Source organism: Bos taurus, chromosome 2 (genome assembly GCF_002263795.3).
Source record: "Bos taurus isolate L1 Dominette 01449 registration number 42190680 breed Hereford chromosome 2, ARS-UCD2.0, whole genome shotgun sequence".
NCBI classification, from domain to species: Eukaryota; Metazoa; Chordata; class Mammalia; order Artiodactyla; family Bovidae; genus Bos; species Bos taurus.
The window spans coordinates 67,121,252-67,138,183 of NC_037329.1; the positions used below are offsets into that span (position 1 = coordinate 67,121,252).

The window sequence follows — 16,932 nt, forward strand, 5'->3', positions numbered from 1 at the left end:
TTGCATTTGTACTATCTCAGAAGTAACACTACCATTCTTCGAGTAGCACTGACCTCAGGGATGTTCATCTAACTTTAGCAAACAGCAGAATCACTAGGACAGATTTTAAAAGACATTGTTGGACTGGGCCTTCCATGGAGATTCAGCAGGTCCAGAATGAGGCTAAATACTTTTTATTTCAAGCATGCTTTCAGATGATGTTCAGCAGCATCTAAAGGTCAACTTTAGACTCTGCTGGTTCATGGACTGCACTTAGGACTAAGGAATTTTCTAACTAGGTAAATGTAAATAACCTAATAAGAAACTCAATTTTGAGAGATGTAAACCCTTTGACCAAAATAAGTATTTTACCTAACTTGGAATTCTCATGGGAAAAGTAGAAAAAAATTGTGTAAAACTGCATATGTGAATGGCATAAATCTGGGAAGCAGTAAGTCCTTCAAGTGACAAGTGATAGTGATACATGTGAAAGTGAAAGTCACTCAGTTGTGTCCAACTCTTTGTGACTCCGTGGACTAAACAGTCCATGGAATTCTCCAGGCTAGAATACTGGAGTGGGTAGCCTTTCTCTTCTCCAGGGGATCTTCCCAACCCAGGGATCAAACCCAGGTCTCCTGCATTGTAGGCAGATTCTATACCAGCTGAGCCACAAGGGAAGAATACTGGGGTGGGTAGCCTATCCCACAAGACAAGAATACTGGAGTGTGTAGCCTATCCCTTCTAGAGTGGATCTTCCTGACCCAGGAATTGAACCAGAATCTCCTGCATTGCAGGTGGATTCTTTACCAACTGAGCTATGAGGGAAGTAACAATGATACATGAAAAGATGTTATACATATAGAGGGCAAAGCTAGGCTGCTTGAAAAATACAGTGATGCCTTTAGCTACCTGTTTTCTTAGAGATCAATTTTTTAATAGCTTGTCCATACATTCATTTTAAATATTTAATGTATAAAATTAATTAAAAATCTTTGAATGGTGTAAAATGCCATTAAATGCTATCACTAGAAATTGTGTTCATACAGAGGAAAAATTGGGCCTGAGCCAAGCCTGGGGGAGCTCCACAGTTTAGAGTTAAGTCTAAGAAAAAACTAGTAAATAAAATGGAGAAGTAGCTCATGATGGAGGATAAAAAATTAGGAGAGTGTGGTATCACAGGAAAGACTTTCCTGGGAGGATGTGTTGGTTAATGGTTTAGGTTGCTGCTGAGAATTTGTGTAAAATAATGGAAAAATTGACTGTCTGATTTGGCACCATAAAGACCATGAAGTCATCTCATCTAAGTGTCATGTGAAGCCCCATTTGGCCTTCTTACAGAAAGAAGGTATAATGAGAAATTGGGGTCAAAATCTAAATAATTTGTTGATATGTGTGTCCATGGATTTTTTTTGAAATATAATTTTAATTAGTGTTTCTATTGTTATAATATCACATTTTTTATTAGTACAGGTTTATATTACATGTAATATCCAGCATGCATCATTATTTTTCTTTCTTTCTTTCTTTCTTTCTTTTTTTAAAGCATTCTATCTTCAAATGATTATTTTTCCAGACTAATTCACAGTAATTTTATCAGATCAAGGGAAGAGTTCTTTTAGAGTTTTGTTTTTTGGGGACTGCTTTAAATTTTTAGTTTAATCTAGGAAGATGAACATTTTTTTCCATATTGAATCTTGCTTAAGAGTGATTCAGTGATTCCTACATCCTTCAAGTGATCTTAGATGCCCTACAGCAAAGTTATGTGGTTTTCTTTCTTTGGACACTAAAACTTTGTAAAGTCACTTAATATATCTGCTGCTATCATGTACATTTCTAAATCTGTGGCAAAATATGCATAACATGAAACTTACCACTATAATTTTTAAGTGTGCTGCTCTCTTTGGTAATAAGAGTGGTACCCCTCTAACTGGTATGAAGTCCATTCATACCATTGTGCAGCCTACATTAACATATATCTTTAGAACTTTCTTGTCTTCTAAACTGAAACTCCATACCCATTAAACAATGACTGCCCACATACAGACAGATATCAAAATGACTCTTTTACAGTTCCCTCTTTCCTATTTTACATAAATGATAACAATTACATATTTATATTGTGTGTCAATTAACACAGACAATCTTTATCTTTTGTTTTTCAAATTCTATGTGTGTGTGTGTTAGTGGCTCAGTCATGTCTAACTCTGCGAACCCATGCACTATAGCCTGCCAGGTTCCTCTGTCCATGGGGATTCTCCAGGCAAGAATACTGGAGTGGATTGCCATTTCCTTCTCCAGGGAATCTTCCCAACCCAGGGATTGAAGCTGGGTCTCCTGCATTGCAGGCAGATTGTTTTCCATGTGATTGTGGTTTCAGTCTGTCTGCCCTCTGATGCCCTCTCTCAGTGCCTACCATCTTACTTGGTTTTCGCTTACCTTGGATGTGGGTTATCTCTTCACAGCTGCTCCAGCAAAGTGCAGCCTCTGCTGCTTACCTTGGACATGAGGTAGGTCCTCCCTGCCATATCCCCTGACATCGGGGTTGGGGTAGCTCCTCCTGGTCACCACCACTGACCTCGCATGTGGAATAGCTCCTCCCAGCCGCTGCCCCTGACCTCCTGGATGTGGGGTAGCTCCTCACAGCTGCGTTTGTGCGCTGTCTTAGCTGCCTGTGCTGTGGAGCCATCCAAGACGGACGGGTCATGGTGGAGAGGTCTGACAGAATGTGGTCCACTGGAGAAGGGAATGGCAAACCACTTCAGTATCCTTGCCTTGAGAACCCCATGAACAGTATGAAAAGGCAAAAAGATAGGACCCTGAAAGATGAACTCCCCAGGTCGGTAGGTGCCCAGTATACTACTGGAGATCAGTGGAAAAATAACTCCAGAAAGAATGAAGGGATGGAGCCAAAGCAAAAGCAACACCCAGTTGTGTATGGGACTGGTGATAGAAGCAAGGTTAAGTGCTGTAAAAAGCAATATTGCATAGGAACCTGGAATGTTAGGTCCATGAATCAAGGCAAATTGGAAGTGGTCAAACAGATGACAAGAGTGAACGTCGACATTCTAGGAATCAGTGAATGAAGATGGACTGGAATGGGTGAATTTAACTCAGATGACCATTATATCTACTATTGTGAACAGGAATCCCTTAGAAGAAATGGAGTAGCCATGATGGTCAACAAAAGAGTCCAAAATGCAGTACTTGGATGCAATCTCAAAAACGACAGAATGATCTCTGTTCATTTCCAAGGCAAACCATTCAGTATCATGGTAATCCAAGTCTATGTCCTGACTAGTAACGCTGAAGAAGCTGAAGTTGAACACTTTTTGAAGACCTACAAGACCTTTTAGAACTAACACCCCCAAAAGATATCCTTTTCATTATAGGGGCCTGGAATGCAAAAGTAGGAAGTCAAGAAACACCTGGAATAACAGGCAAATTTGGCCTTGGAGTACAGAATGAAGCAGGGCAAAGGCTAATAGAGTTCTGCCAAGAGAACAGACTGGTCATATCAAACACCCTCTTCCAACAACAAAAGAGAAGATCCTATACATGGACATCACCAGATATTTGAAGCCAAAATCAGATTGATTATATTCTTTGTAGACAAAGATGGAGAAGCTCTATACAGTGAGCAAAAACAAGACTAGGAGCTGACTGTGGCTCAGATCATGAACTCCTTATTGCCAAATTCAGACTGAAATTGAAGAAAGTGAAGAAAACCACTAGACCATTTAGGTATGACCTAAATCAAATCTCTTATGACTATACAGTGGAAATGAGAAAGAGATTTAAGGGACTAGATCTGATAGTGTGCCTGATGAACTATGGAATGAGGTTCATGACATTATACAGGAGACAGGGATTAAGACCATCCCCAAGAAAAAGAAATGCAAAAAAGCAAAATGGCTGTCTGAGGAGGCCTTACAAATAGCTGTGAAAAAGAAGGGAAACAAAAAGCAAAGGAGAAAAGGAAAGATATACCCATTTGAGTGCAGAGTTCCAAAGAATAGCAAGGAGAGATAAGAAAGCCTTCCTCAGCGATCAGTGCAAACAAATAGAGGAAAACAATAGAGTGGGAAAGACTAGAGAACTCTTTAAGAAAATTAGAGATACCAAGGAAACATTTTATGCAAAGATGGGCTCAATAAAGTACAGAAATGGTAAGGACCTAACAGAAGCAGACGATATTAAGAAGAGGTGGCAGGAATACACAGAACTCTACAAAAAAGATCTTCACGACCCACATAATCACAATGATGTGATCCCTCTCCTAGAGCCAGACATCGTGGATGTGAAGTCAAGTGGGCCTTAGGAAGCATCACTATGAACAAAGCTAGTGGAGGTGATGAAATTCCAGTTGAACTATTTCAAATCCTGAAAGATGATGCTGTGAAAGTGCTGCACTCAGTATGCCAGCAAATTTGGAAAACTCAGCAGTGGCCACAGGACTGGAAAAGGTCAGTTTTCATTCCAATCCCAAAGAAAGGCAATGCCAAAGAATGCTCAAACTACTGCACAATTGCAGTCATCTTACACTCTAGTAAAGTAATGCTCAAAATTCTCCAAGCCAGGCTTCAGCAATACATGAATCATAAAATTCTAGATATTCAAGCTGGTTTTAGAAAAGGCAGAGGAACCTGAGATCAAATTGCCAACATCTGCTGGATCGTCAAAAAGGCATGAGAGTTCCATAAAAACATCTATTTCTGCTTTATTGACTATGCCAAAGCCTTTGACTGTGTGGATCACAATAAACTGTGGAAAATTCTGAAAGAGATGGAAATATCAGACCACCTGACCTGCCTCTTGAGAAATCTGTGTGCAGGTCAGGAAGCAACAGTTAGAATCGGACATGGAACAACAGACTGGTTCCAAATAGGAAAAGGAGTACATCAAGGCTGTATATTGTCACCCTACTTATTTAACTTATATGCAGAGTACATCATGAGAAACGCTGGGCTGGAGGAAGCACAAGCTGGAATCTAGATTGCTGGGAGAAATATCAATAACCTCAGATATGCAGATGACACCACCCTTATGGCAGAAAGTGAAGAAGAACTAAAGAGCCTCCTGATTAAAGTGAAAGAGGAGAGTGAAAAAGTTGGCTTAAAGCTCAACATCAGAAAATTAAGATCATGGCATCCGGTCCCATCACTTCATGGCAAATAGATGGGGAAACAGTGTCAGACTTTATTATTCGGGGCTCCAAAATCACTGTGAATGGTGACTGCAGCCATGAAATTAAGACGCTTACTCCTTGGAGGGAAAGTTATGACCAACCTAGACAGCATATTAAAAAGCAGAGACATTACTTTGCCAACAAAGATCTGTCTAGTCAAGGCTATGGTTTTTCCAGTGGTCAAGTTTAGATGTGGGAGTTAGGCTATAAAGAAAGCTGAGCACTGAAGAATAGATGCTTTTGAACTGTTGTGCTGGAGCTCTTGAGAGTCCCTCAGACTGCAAGGAGATCCAACCAGTCCATCCTAAAGGAAATCAGTCCTGGCTCTTCATTGGAAGGACTGATGTTGGAGCTGAAACTCCAATACTTTGTCCACCTGATGCAAAGAGCTGACTCATTGGAAAAGACCCTGATACTGGGAAAGATTGAGGGCAAGAGGAGTAGGAGACGACAGAGTATGAGATGGTTGTATGGCATCACCGACTCAATGGATATGTGTTTGGGTGGACTCCTTGAGTTGGTGATGGACAGGGAGGCCTGGTGTGCTTCGATTCATGGGATCACAAAGAGTCAGACAGGACTGAGTGACTGAAGTGAACTGAGCTGAACTGTTTACCATGAGTCTCCAGGGATGTCTTCAAATTCTATAAAATTTAAGATAAAGTGTGGAATTGGCAGCCCAATTACAAAAATACTATTTTTTTGTTTGTTTTCTTATTTACCCTTATGGGTTGCTTTGCGTTTTCATCTGACTTCAAATTATTTTTCTTTTGTTTCAGCTTGAATGACTCCCTTTAGCCTTTGTTGTGGGGCATGTCTAGAGGCATTGAAATCTTTCACCTTTTATTTATCTGGTGATGTCTTAATTTTACCCTCATTTTCAAAGAATGTTTTTGCTGGACATAGATTTTTTGTGGTTGATAGTTTTTTCTTTTAGTCCTTTAAATATATTATCCCATTGTTTCTGGCCTGCAAATTTTCTGCTGAGAAAATCATTGCTATTGCTCATAGAGCATATTTCTAATAGCTGTTTTAAAGTCTCTCTGTAGTAAGTCCAGAACATGTTATTTTACAGTTAATTTCTAGAAATATATTTTGTTCTCTGACTGGACCATGTTTTCCTTTTTCTTTTTCTGTAAGCCTGTGGTCTTTTGTTTAAAACTGGGCATTTGAATAAATAGCCACTTCTTCCAGTCATTAGAGACTGGATTTTTGCAGAGGAAGATGTTCTCTAATCAGTTCAGCAGGAAACTTCAACATATTTTTAGGTTTTTTTTGCATTTGTCTTCCCTAGACCTGTGTGTCCATGCCCCCCACCCTACATTCTTCCTTCCCCACTTCCCACCATTTCCCAGTATACATGGTTCTTTTAAAATGTCTTGATTTCTCTAATGGTTTCACCCTAGCTTTATCTTAAGGTGTTGAGTATTATAGTTTATTTCTAAGCAGATAATCTATTTTCCTCAAATTCTGTTTGTCTACAGACCTCCTGCAGTTTTCATTCACCATGGAAGCCTCTGTGGCCTTCCATGCCTTCGACATGAGATCTAAGCTATTGCTGCTACTTCTCTCAGGCAAGACAGAAACCAGTCTCTCAGGTAGCACACAGATAGGCCGGAGCATGCAAACAATTCCCGCCCATTTCTTCCATCTGAAGAAAGGAACTGGGAATTGAGTCCCTTCCTCCTGAGTGTACTGTACTATGCCAGCGAGGGAAATAGGGCATTCAGACATGCCGTGACATATCCCGCCTTTTTAAGTATGGCTTTTTCATGGTTGGATATTTGCTTGGTTGCTACAGATCCGTAGCTGGTTTAGAGTTCCTATAATGCTATTTTAATCAGTCCATTGTTATTTACTTGGTGTTTCCATGAAGGCCTGGAGCGTCCTAGTCTGCCATCTTGCTGATAGCAGATTTGTTTGTTTGCTTTTTTAATTGATGTATTACAGTTCTACTTGTGGTTTTGAAGTCTAAACAGGTTCAGAATCTTAGGAGATCTGCCAAACCTATAAATCATGATATTGTGAAAATATTACTGAAAAACACATTGCTGATAGCTGTCATGTTTGTTTTGTTTCTAATTTAATGGTGATCCATGTAGAAGTGTGTCACAAACAAACATAATTATCAGGGAGTGATGAATGCCAAATTACAATTGGGATAATTGCTACTTCTTTTATAAACAAATTAATGGTGAACAAATAAAACCAAATGAGAATGTTTTTAAAATAATAAAGCAAATAGCAATAAAGACTCTTGCCTTGTATTTCTAATATTTCCAGGTGATGATGCTGTGGTCTGTAGGTCACACTATGAGTCGCACTAGCTCAACACTGCCTCATGTACACTGGTAACATGAAGCTGTAACAGATATCATTTTTAAAAAATATATAACTTGTGCACTTCACTTGACATAGTCTTTTAATTGGAGATGTGCACTTCACTTGACATAGTCTTTTAATTGGGGATGGATGATAAATTAGAAACTTGTGAATGTCTGCAAGCATAATGGGCAATCTTAAGAAGTGGTAGGTATTATCAGCATTAAATTACAAATTAAGTATGAAAAATAATTTCTACAGTTATATTTTCATTACTAATATTCATTACTAATATTACCACCAACTCCTGGAGCCTACTCAAACTCATGTCCACTGAGTCAGTGACATATTTATTATATACATTTATATTCTTTTGGGACTTTCCAGGTGGATGAGTGGTAAAAAATCTGCATGCTAATGCAGAAGATGCATGTTTGATCCCTTGGTCAGAAAAATCACCTGAAGAAGGAAATAGCAATCCACTCCAGTATTCTTGCCTGGAAAACCAATGGGCAGAGGAGCCTGGCAGGCTATAGTCCCTCGGGTAGTAAAGGGTCAGAAGTGACTTGGCAATTGAGCATACCCATACATTTATATTCCTTTTTCTTAATTTTTAGAAAGTTGGCTTTGCTGGTTTAGCTTTTTTTCCTTGTTTTGCACAAAGAAATTATATATCAGTCAGTACAGTTGCTCAGTCATGTCCAACTCTCAGTGATCCCATGGACTGCAGCAAGCCAGGCCTCCCTGTCCATCACCAGCTCCCAGAGTTTACTCAAACTCATGTCCATCACATCGGTAATGCCATCCAACCATCTCATCCTCTGTTGTCCCCTTCTCCTCCAGCCTTCAATGTTTCCCAGCATCAGGGTCTTTTCAAATGAGTCAGCTCTTCGCGTTAGGTGGCTAATGTATTGGAGTTTCAGCTTTAGCATCAGTCCTTCCAATGAATATTCAGGACTGATTTCCTTCAGGATGGACTGGTTGGATCTCCTTGCAGCCCAAGGGACTCTCAAGAGTCTTCTCCAACTCTACAGTTCAAAAGCACCAATTCTTAGGTGCTCAGCTTTCTTTATAGTCCAACTAACATATCCATACATAACTACTGGGAAAACCATAGCTTTGACGAGATGGACCTTTGTTGGCAAAGTAATGTCTCTGCTTTTCAATGTGCTGTCTAGATTGGTCATAACTTTTCTTCCAAGGAGCTAGCATCTTTTAGTTTCATGGCTGTAGTCACCATCTGTAGTGATTTTGGAGCCCCCAAAAAATAAAGTCTGTCACTGTTTCCATTATTTCCCCATCTGTTTGCCATGAAATGATGGGACCAGATGCCATGATCTTAGTTTTCTGATGTTGAGCTTTAAGCCAACTTTTTCACTCTCCTCTTTCACTTTCATCAAGAGGCTCTTTAGTTCTTCTTCACTTTCTGCCATAAGGGTGGTGTCATCTGCATTTCTGAGGTTATTGATATTTCTCCCAGCAATCTAGATTCCAGCTCGTGCTTCTTCCAGCCCAGCATTTGTCATGATGTACTCTACATATAAGTTAAATAAGCAGGGTGACAATACACAGCCTTGATGTACTCCTTTTCCTATTTGGAACCAGTCTGTTGTTCCATGTCCAGTTCTAACTGTTGCTTCCTGACCTGCATATAGGTTTCTCAAGAGGCAGGTCAGGTGGTCTGGTATTCCCATCTCTTTCAGAATTGTCCACAGTTTATTGTGATCCATGCAGTCAAAGGCTTTGGCATAGTCAATAAAGCAGAAATAGATGTTTTTCTGGAACTCTCTTGCTTTTTTGATGATCAAGCAGATGTTGGCAATTTGATCTCTTGTTCCTCTGCCTTTTCTAAAACCAGCTGGAACATCTGGAAGTCCATGGTTCATGCACTGCTGAAGCCTGGCTTGGAGAATTTCGAGCATTAGTTCACTAGTGTATGAGATGAGTGCAATTGTGTGGTAGTTTGAACATTCTTTGGCATTGCCTTTCTTTGGGATTAGGATGAAAACTGACCTTTTTCCAGTCCTGTGGCCACTGCTGAGTTTTCCAAATCTGCTGGCATATTGAGTACAGCACCTGCACAGCATCATCTTGGCTTTAGACAATTATTATTCTAGACTGTCACATTTGCACTTAATTTTTTAGATAACATAAAAACATTCAAAGGCTTTGTGGAATAAAGTGATGTAAATGAAACCAAGATTGAGAAATATTATAATGGTAATGAATTTAAGATGAATGAAAAGAGGGAATGAGAGTAAGAGTTCATTAAGTCTGCTTTCCTAAGCAGGGACTTGAAGATGCCTTAGGTAGTGATGGGTCATTTTTAGAGGAGCCTGACATTCTTATGTGTATCTCTTTATGAACACCAGATAAATATTTTTTACTCAAGTATGTTTTAAAATTTTTAAAATGGTATATATTTTTTTACTATGCCATTAGGGAAAATATGAATTTATTTGAAAGCATTACAGAATTCAGAAAAGTGTTTATAAAACTGTGAATTTTTCAAATATGTAGAGGCTCAAATTATTCCTTGATTTATTGGTTTATGGACTGCTTCAAGAAATATTTACTTCTAGAACAGCATATTATTGGGTGAGCAGGGTTTCTGAACTTAGACTTTTATGGGTTGGAACTTGAGATATTCTACTCATTAAGAGTGAATGTAATTGTTATTGATCTCTCTAAATCTCATTTTTTGATGTGCAAATTTGTCAAAATAATAGTACCTTTACTTATTTATTGTGAGGATTTTATGAGATTGTGATTATAACGTGTCTAGTACAGTACCCAAACTCATAAGATATCTATTATTGCTGTTAGACAGTGTTTGGTAGACATTATAGTAATATCATGTTCAAAAACCAAAAAACTCACTCTGAAGTCATTTTTCTGGTTATTTGCCTTCAGTTTCAGTGAGTGAATCAAAATCAGAATCAGTAGATATAAAATTATAATTTCCTCTTGATTCTTTTGAAAGTGAAAGTGAAGTCGCTCAGTCGTGTCTGACTGTTTGCAACCCCATGGGCTGTAGCCTACCGGGCTCCTCTGTCCACGGGATTTTCCAGGCAAGAGTACTGGAATGGGTTGCCATTTCCTTCTCAAGATTCCTTTATTGGACTGAACAGTCGGTTATAATTGCTTACAGTTACTCTTTTTCCCTTTTCCTACACATCCCCTTGAGTTAATAAATGTGGCAGTGCTTGTGATTGTTGGCCAAGATACTCACTTCTTATTGTTTGTTGCCCCTTTTTTCATTGTCTTAGTTCTTGAGATGAGTATTTCACAACTTTTTGCCCATCTTAGCCTTCTTTTCAGGGCTTCCCAGGTGGTGCTAGTGGAAAGAACTTACTTGCCAATGCAGGAGAAGTAAGAGATGTGGGCTTGATCCCTGATTTGAGTAGATCCCATGGAGAAGAGTATGACAACCCACTCCAGTATTCTTGCCTGGAGATCCCATGGACAGAGAGCCTGGTGGGCTACAGTCCATAGAGTTGCAAAGAGTCAGGGTCTGAAGTGACTTAGCATGCATACACGCACAGGGTTCTATTAATACATAGAGCATTGCATCTCTGATCTGTCACTCTTACTTCAGAGTAGTCTTACCTGACTTGTGCATGTGAGCTCGGTTGTGACTGACTCCTTGTAACCTCATGGACTGTGTAGCCCATCAGGCTTCTCTGTCCAGGCAAGAATACTGGGGTAGATTGAACCTGTCTCTCCTGCACTGTCAGATGGATTCTTAACAACTAAGCCACCTGGGAAGCCCTGTGAGTAGTCTTAAGTAGAACCTTCATATGGAAAATAACTGTTCATCACATCGCACAGATTCTAACAAAGAAATTGACCTATCAACCTTCAGTCACATTGCATTCCAGAAAAGTGTTTCTGGTCTGGGACAACTATTACTTGTCTTTTTTTTAATTTATTTGTGGTTGTTCTGGGTCTTTCTTTGCTGCTGCACAGGTTTCTCTCTAGTTGTGGTGAGCGGGGACTGCTCTCTCGTTGTAATGCACAGGCTTCTCATTGCTGTGCCTTCTCTTGTTGTGGAGCATGGGCTCTAGAGCACAGACTCAGTAGTGGTGCCACACCAATTTAGTTGCTCCGTGGTATGTGGGACCTTCTCGGACCAGGGATCAAACCCGTGTGTCCTCCATTGGCAAGCAGATTCTTTACCACTGAGCAACCAGGGAAACTGTATTGTTTGTCTTGATGTTGCTGCTGCTGCTGCTGCTGCTATGTCGCTTTAGTTGTGTCTGACTCTGTGCAACCCCATAGATGGTCTCCCGCCAGGCTCCCCCGTCCCTGGGATTCTCCAGGCAAGAACACTGGAGTGGGTTGTCATTTCCTTCTCCAATGCATGAAAGTGAAAAGTGAAAGTGAAATCGCTCAGTCGTGTCCATCTCTTAGTGACCCCATGGACTGCAGCCCACCAGGCTCCTCTGCCCATGGGATTTTCCAGGCAAGAGTGCTGGAGTGGGGTGCCATTGCCTTCTCTGCTTAATGTTGTTACTTTAATGCTAATGATTTGATAATCTACTGTCTCAACTTATATGGAATAAGTTTATAAATGGAAATTCTAACCAAAATGCAGGAGGGGTAGAGGTATTGAACAGTAAGCATTAATAAGCATGAACAAGAGGTGTGGCGTGAACCATTTTAGAAAAAGGAGTGAGATTGACTTCTGCTGGATTTGGTTCATCAGAATGAAAGATAAACCTAAATGTACTGATCTGAGAAGGGCTAAACATTAAGAAAACACCCTCTATGCATGGTTTATTCTAGCATTTATTTAGGACCTAGTTTTTAAGTCCAAAGAGTTTATGGCAGAATTGAGTGCCACTGTCACTATGTGAAAATTGGCTTCAGTGCTTTAAACTGTGAGTCACAATAACCCATTTATAGTTTATCAAATGTTTATATCATATTTTACTTATCTTTTTTAAAGAAAGACTGGGGCTTCTTGGATGATTTGTGTATACACTGTGAACTGGAAACCTTTATGTTTTGTTTCATTTGTCCCCAAATCATTTGACTATTTTTCAATAAAGAAGGTTTTATTGGGAATGGAGTAAAAGAAATTGGGAATTGGGGTAGAGAGAAAGAAACAAGAAACTTAGTGTTTTATAAACTTTATTGTAAAGAAAATCTGGCATGTATTTCAAATCAGGGTGGTCTATGCTTTACTTTGGTGAATGATGCTCATATATTTCTAGTCAACAGAATGGAACACAGATCTGAAAATTATAAAGTTTTACTATGCATATAGTAAAAGATGCTCAAGTTTCTCCTTCTCTGTCAGTCATACCTTCTTGCCAATATTATGCGTGCTGCCCAGGGAGAAGATGTTGTTATCTATTGCTATGGAAGCAATTGTTTAATTTAGTTACTACATCCTCTTGATTTTTATGAGTAGTGGTAAAAGAGGACTTTTTATATTGACTAATGTGCACTGGTCTGCATTGAGGGGGATTTTGAATTATTTTCCCATCACTAATCTTTTTTTACCCCTTTACCAGTTAAAAAAGTAGTCTATAGTGCTTCAGGAATATTAATATTTAAATCCTCATTGTAGGGTCCATTGTAGCAAGAAAAATGTAAATGGGCACACTTTATTTCCATATTATTTTGCAGAGTATTTTGGCAATCATTCTAGTGTTTATAGTCAATGTATTTTAATGCCATCCACATTTTGGACAGCAGGCATAAAGCTCTGCTGGTTTATCTCTTGGAGAAGTAAGATTGCCCCTCATAAGACAGCCATTTATAATACATGCACCTTTGAATAATTAAATGAGCCACTGAAGAGGAAAAGGATTCTAATCAGTTTTCAAACTGTGATTCTTCCATGCACTGAATCATTCCTTTATGAATACATTTCTCTTGGAACATGTATAATTATGAAACTTCTTTTTTTTCTCTCTCTGTAGGAACTGGGAAGTAACAGCCCTCCACAGAGAAACTGGAAGGGAATTGCTATTGCCCTGCTGGTGATTTTAGTTGTATGCTCACTCATCACTATGTCAGTCATCCTCTTAACCCCAGGTAATCTGTCTTTATTACTCTCTTATGGTGGTATTGTGGATGATAATTTCACATTGAAATATCTAAAGAGGATAATCTTATATGGTATCTTAGGACACATTAACATTGGTTGGAATAAAAAAATGCATAACCAGACATTTTGCAAATGGCACAGTCATTTTGTGGTTTAAATATCATGCAAGATATTTTGGGGACATTGGAATATAAAATATATATGTGTGTGTGTGTATATATATATATATATATGGAATGCTAAGGAGATCTTTGGTCTCTATTGCTACTGAGAGACTTATTATGATTGTTACTTTAATAAATGTGGAGCATATTTGACTTTTATTGCAAATGGAGATGAGGGAGTAGAGTCTGGAAGTTTCCATATGTAGGAGATAGCTCAACTGTATTGATGGTGGGAAGGGAGGATATGATGGACAAAGAGATTTAGATCAAAAGAAAATGAGCTAAGCCTCTGAGTATGATACCTCAAATTTCTTCCTCTCTTCTTTCTCTGTTGTTTTTACATTCCTAGTTTCTGTCTAAAGATACTCTCCAAGCTGCTCTTGCATTACTCTTTAAATTTTGTTCTTTATGTTAAATGGTTGAATTCTATTATGTAAATTATCAGTATGTTTAATTCTTCACTGGTATTTATTTCAGTACTTGGAATTTTACTGCTCTTTGGTAGGTGCTATTACAGAAGGCAGAGAAAGGCTGCTCACATTTTAAACTCACAAACTGCCTTCCAGGAACAAAAAATTTTGTCATGCTGCTACAACCCATCCAACTAGCTTGCTCAAAGACTGGTCACTGTATAAGGCTCAGCATTATAAAAAATAATCATTTCTTATACCTATAACTAGTCCAAAAATAGATAAAGCTAGTCCAAATTATGCAGTTACAGCCTGTTGTTAAAGACTATGTATTTATAACTTCACTTCCTGTCCCAGTTTTGTTATTTACAAACCCTTTAAAAATGTTGAATTTATCTCCTCATGTACAATATTTGATTAACAAAATGACCTCGTTCACAGGTTCATTTAGTCAACTAATTATTGTGGCTAATTATACAAATTGCAGTATCCATTGTTCCAAATATATAGATTTCCAAAAATTTAGTTCATAGTTGTTATTTAACATATGAAGAGCTGGAGAAAGAATTTGAGGGAATCAGGAAAGAGGAAAGAGGAGGGAAAGAGAATTTTAAACAAAGATAGAAAAAACATTCCTGATAAGAACTGGTTTATCTATCATTCTCCTTAGGAATTTTCTCTTACAGCCTCATTTGTGCATCTGCAAGACAGTGTAATGAATGGTGTGATGGCTATGAGTTGTTGCCAGTTGCCAAGAATCTTTGTTAAAGGAAAATGAGCTTATGTTTGGTGCAGTGTTTCACTTAAACATAGAAATTTTGACATAATTATTAAAAACTGAATGACATGCCTTAACTGCTTCTATTGGTGACTGTTAACCAAATGGAAGAAATTAGTTTCATAAAATGCCTCTGTGTTTCTCCTTAATTTTTTTCTGTCTGAGTCTAGTATCCTTTTCCTAGTTGTTGACTCTTTGAGGCCACAGTGATACTTTGGTGTCTTTGGGATATTGGTATAACAAAGACCTATAGGGTTGGTTACTCACTCTGCAAAACCCTTCCCAACTTGCCCCAGTAATAAAAATACAGGATGGTTGCATTTATTTTGTCATGCACTTATTCATTTATTAAAGCAAGAGTTTACATAAGATACACTTTGGTTTGAATTCTGGATCTAACAGAACTAGTTTTGTGAAATTAGCTAATAGTTAAACATTATATCTACTACTGTGGGCAGGAATCCTTCAGAAGAAATGGAGTAGCCATGATGGTCAACAAAAGAGTCCGAAATGCAGTACTTGGATGCAATCTCAAAAACGACAGAATGATCTCTGTTCGTTTCCAAGGCAAACCATTCAATATCACAGTAATCCAAGTCTATGCCCCAACCAGTAACGCTGAAGAAGCTGAAGTTGAATGGTTCTATGAAGACCTACAAGACCTCTTAGAACTAACACCCAAAAAAGATGTCCTTTTTATTATAGGGGACTGGAATGCAAAAGTAGGAAGTCAAGAAACACCTGGAGTAGCAGGCAACTTTGGCCTTGGAATATGGAAGGAAGCAAGGCAAAGACTAATAGAGTTTTGCCAAGAAAATGCACTGGCCATAGCAAACACACTCTTCCAATAACACAGGAGAAGACTCTACACATGGACATCACCAGATGGTCAACACCGAAATCAGATTGATTATATTCTTTGCAGCCAAAGATGGAGAAGCTCTATATAGTCAGCAAAAACAAGACTAGGAGCTGACTGTGGCTCAGACCATGAACTCCTTATTGCCAAAATCAGACTTAAATTGAAGAAAGTAGGGAAAACCACTAGACCATTCAGGTATGACCTAAATCAAATCCCTTATGATTATACAGTGAAAGTGAGAAATAGATTTAAGGGACTAGATCTGATACATACAGTGCCTGATAAACTATGGAATGAGGTTCGTGACATTGTACAGGAGACAGGGATCAAGGCCATCCCCATGGAAAAGAAATGCAAAAAAGCAAAATGGCTGTCTGGGGAGGCCTTACAAATAGCTGTGAAAAGAAGAGAAGCGAAAAGCAAAGGAGAAAAGGAAAGATATAAGCATCTGAATGCAGAGTTCCAAAGACTAGCAAGAAGAGATAAGAAAGCCTTCTTCAGCGATCAATGCAATGAAATAGAAGAAAACAACAGAATGGGAAAGACTAGGGATCTCTTCAAGGAAATCAGAGATACCAAAGGAACATTTCATGCAAAGATGGGCTCGATATAGGACAGAAATGGTATGGACCTAACAGTAGCAGAAGATATTAAGAAGACATGGCAAGAATACACAGAAGAACTGTACAAAAAAGAGCTTCACAACCCAGATAATTACGATGGTGTGATCACTGACCTAGAGCCAGACATCCTGGAATGTGAATTCAAGTGGGCCTTAGAAAGCATCACTACGAACAAAGCTAGTGGAGGTGGTGGAATTCCAGTAGAGCTATTCCAAATCCTGAAAGATGATGCTGTAAAAGTGCTGCATTCAATATGCCAGCAAATTTGGAAAACTCAGCAGTGGCCACAGGACTGGAAAAGGTCAGTTTTTGCCGGGAGCCAGAGTGAGGACCTCCATCTGTGGCAAAGGTCATGAAGAAGGAGGCTCGACATACGCAAAGGCGGGATCGAGCCTCAGGAGTCCCCCTGGAAATTCTCGAGCATCTACCCCCAAAAACCAGAGTCTGCCTACTTTACTGCTTTGTGCTCTCAACTTTGACTTTAGTTGGGGCTGTCCCCCACCACCATCTCGCTCTCTCTGATAAAGAATTAACTTACAGCTCCAGTT

At 39.0% G+C, this 16,932-nt stretch overlaps 1 protein-coding gene across 3 annotated transcripts in view; it reads left to right on the forward strand.

The window, feature by feature from the left end:
* DPP10 (dipeptidyl peptidase like 10) overlaps positions 1 to 16,932 on the forward strand; it is a 1,635,137-nt gene that overhangs the window by 998,210 nt on the left and 619,995 nt on the right. For all 3 annotated transcript variants that reach the window (NM_001435101.1, NM_001078070.3, NM_001435102.1), the window contains exon 2: positions 13,420 to 13,534. In NM_001435101.1, coding sequence (NP_001422030.1) covers positions 13,420 to 13,534 — 115 coding nt within the window. The remainder of the gene's footprint in view (positions 1 to 13,419; positions 13,535 to 16,932) is intronic.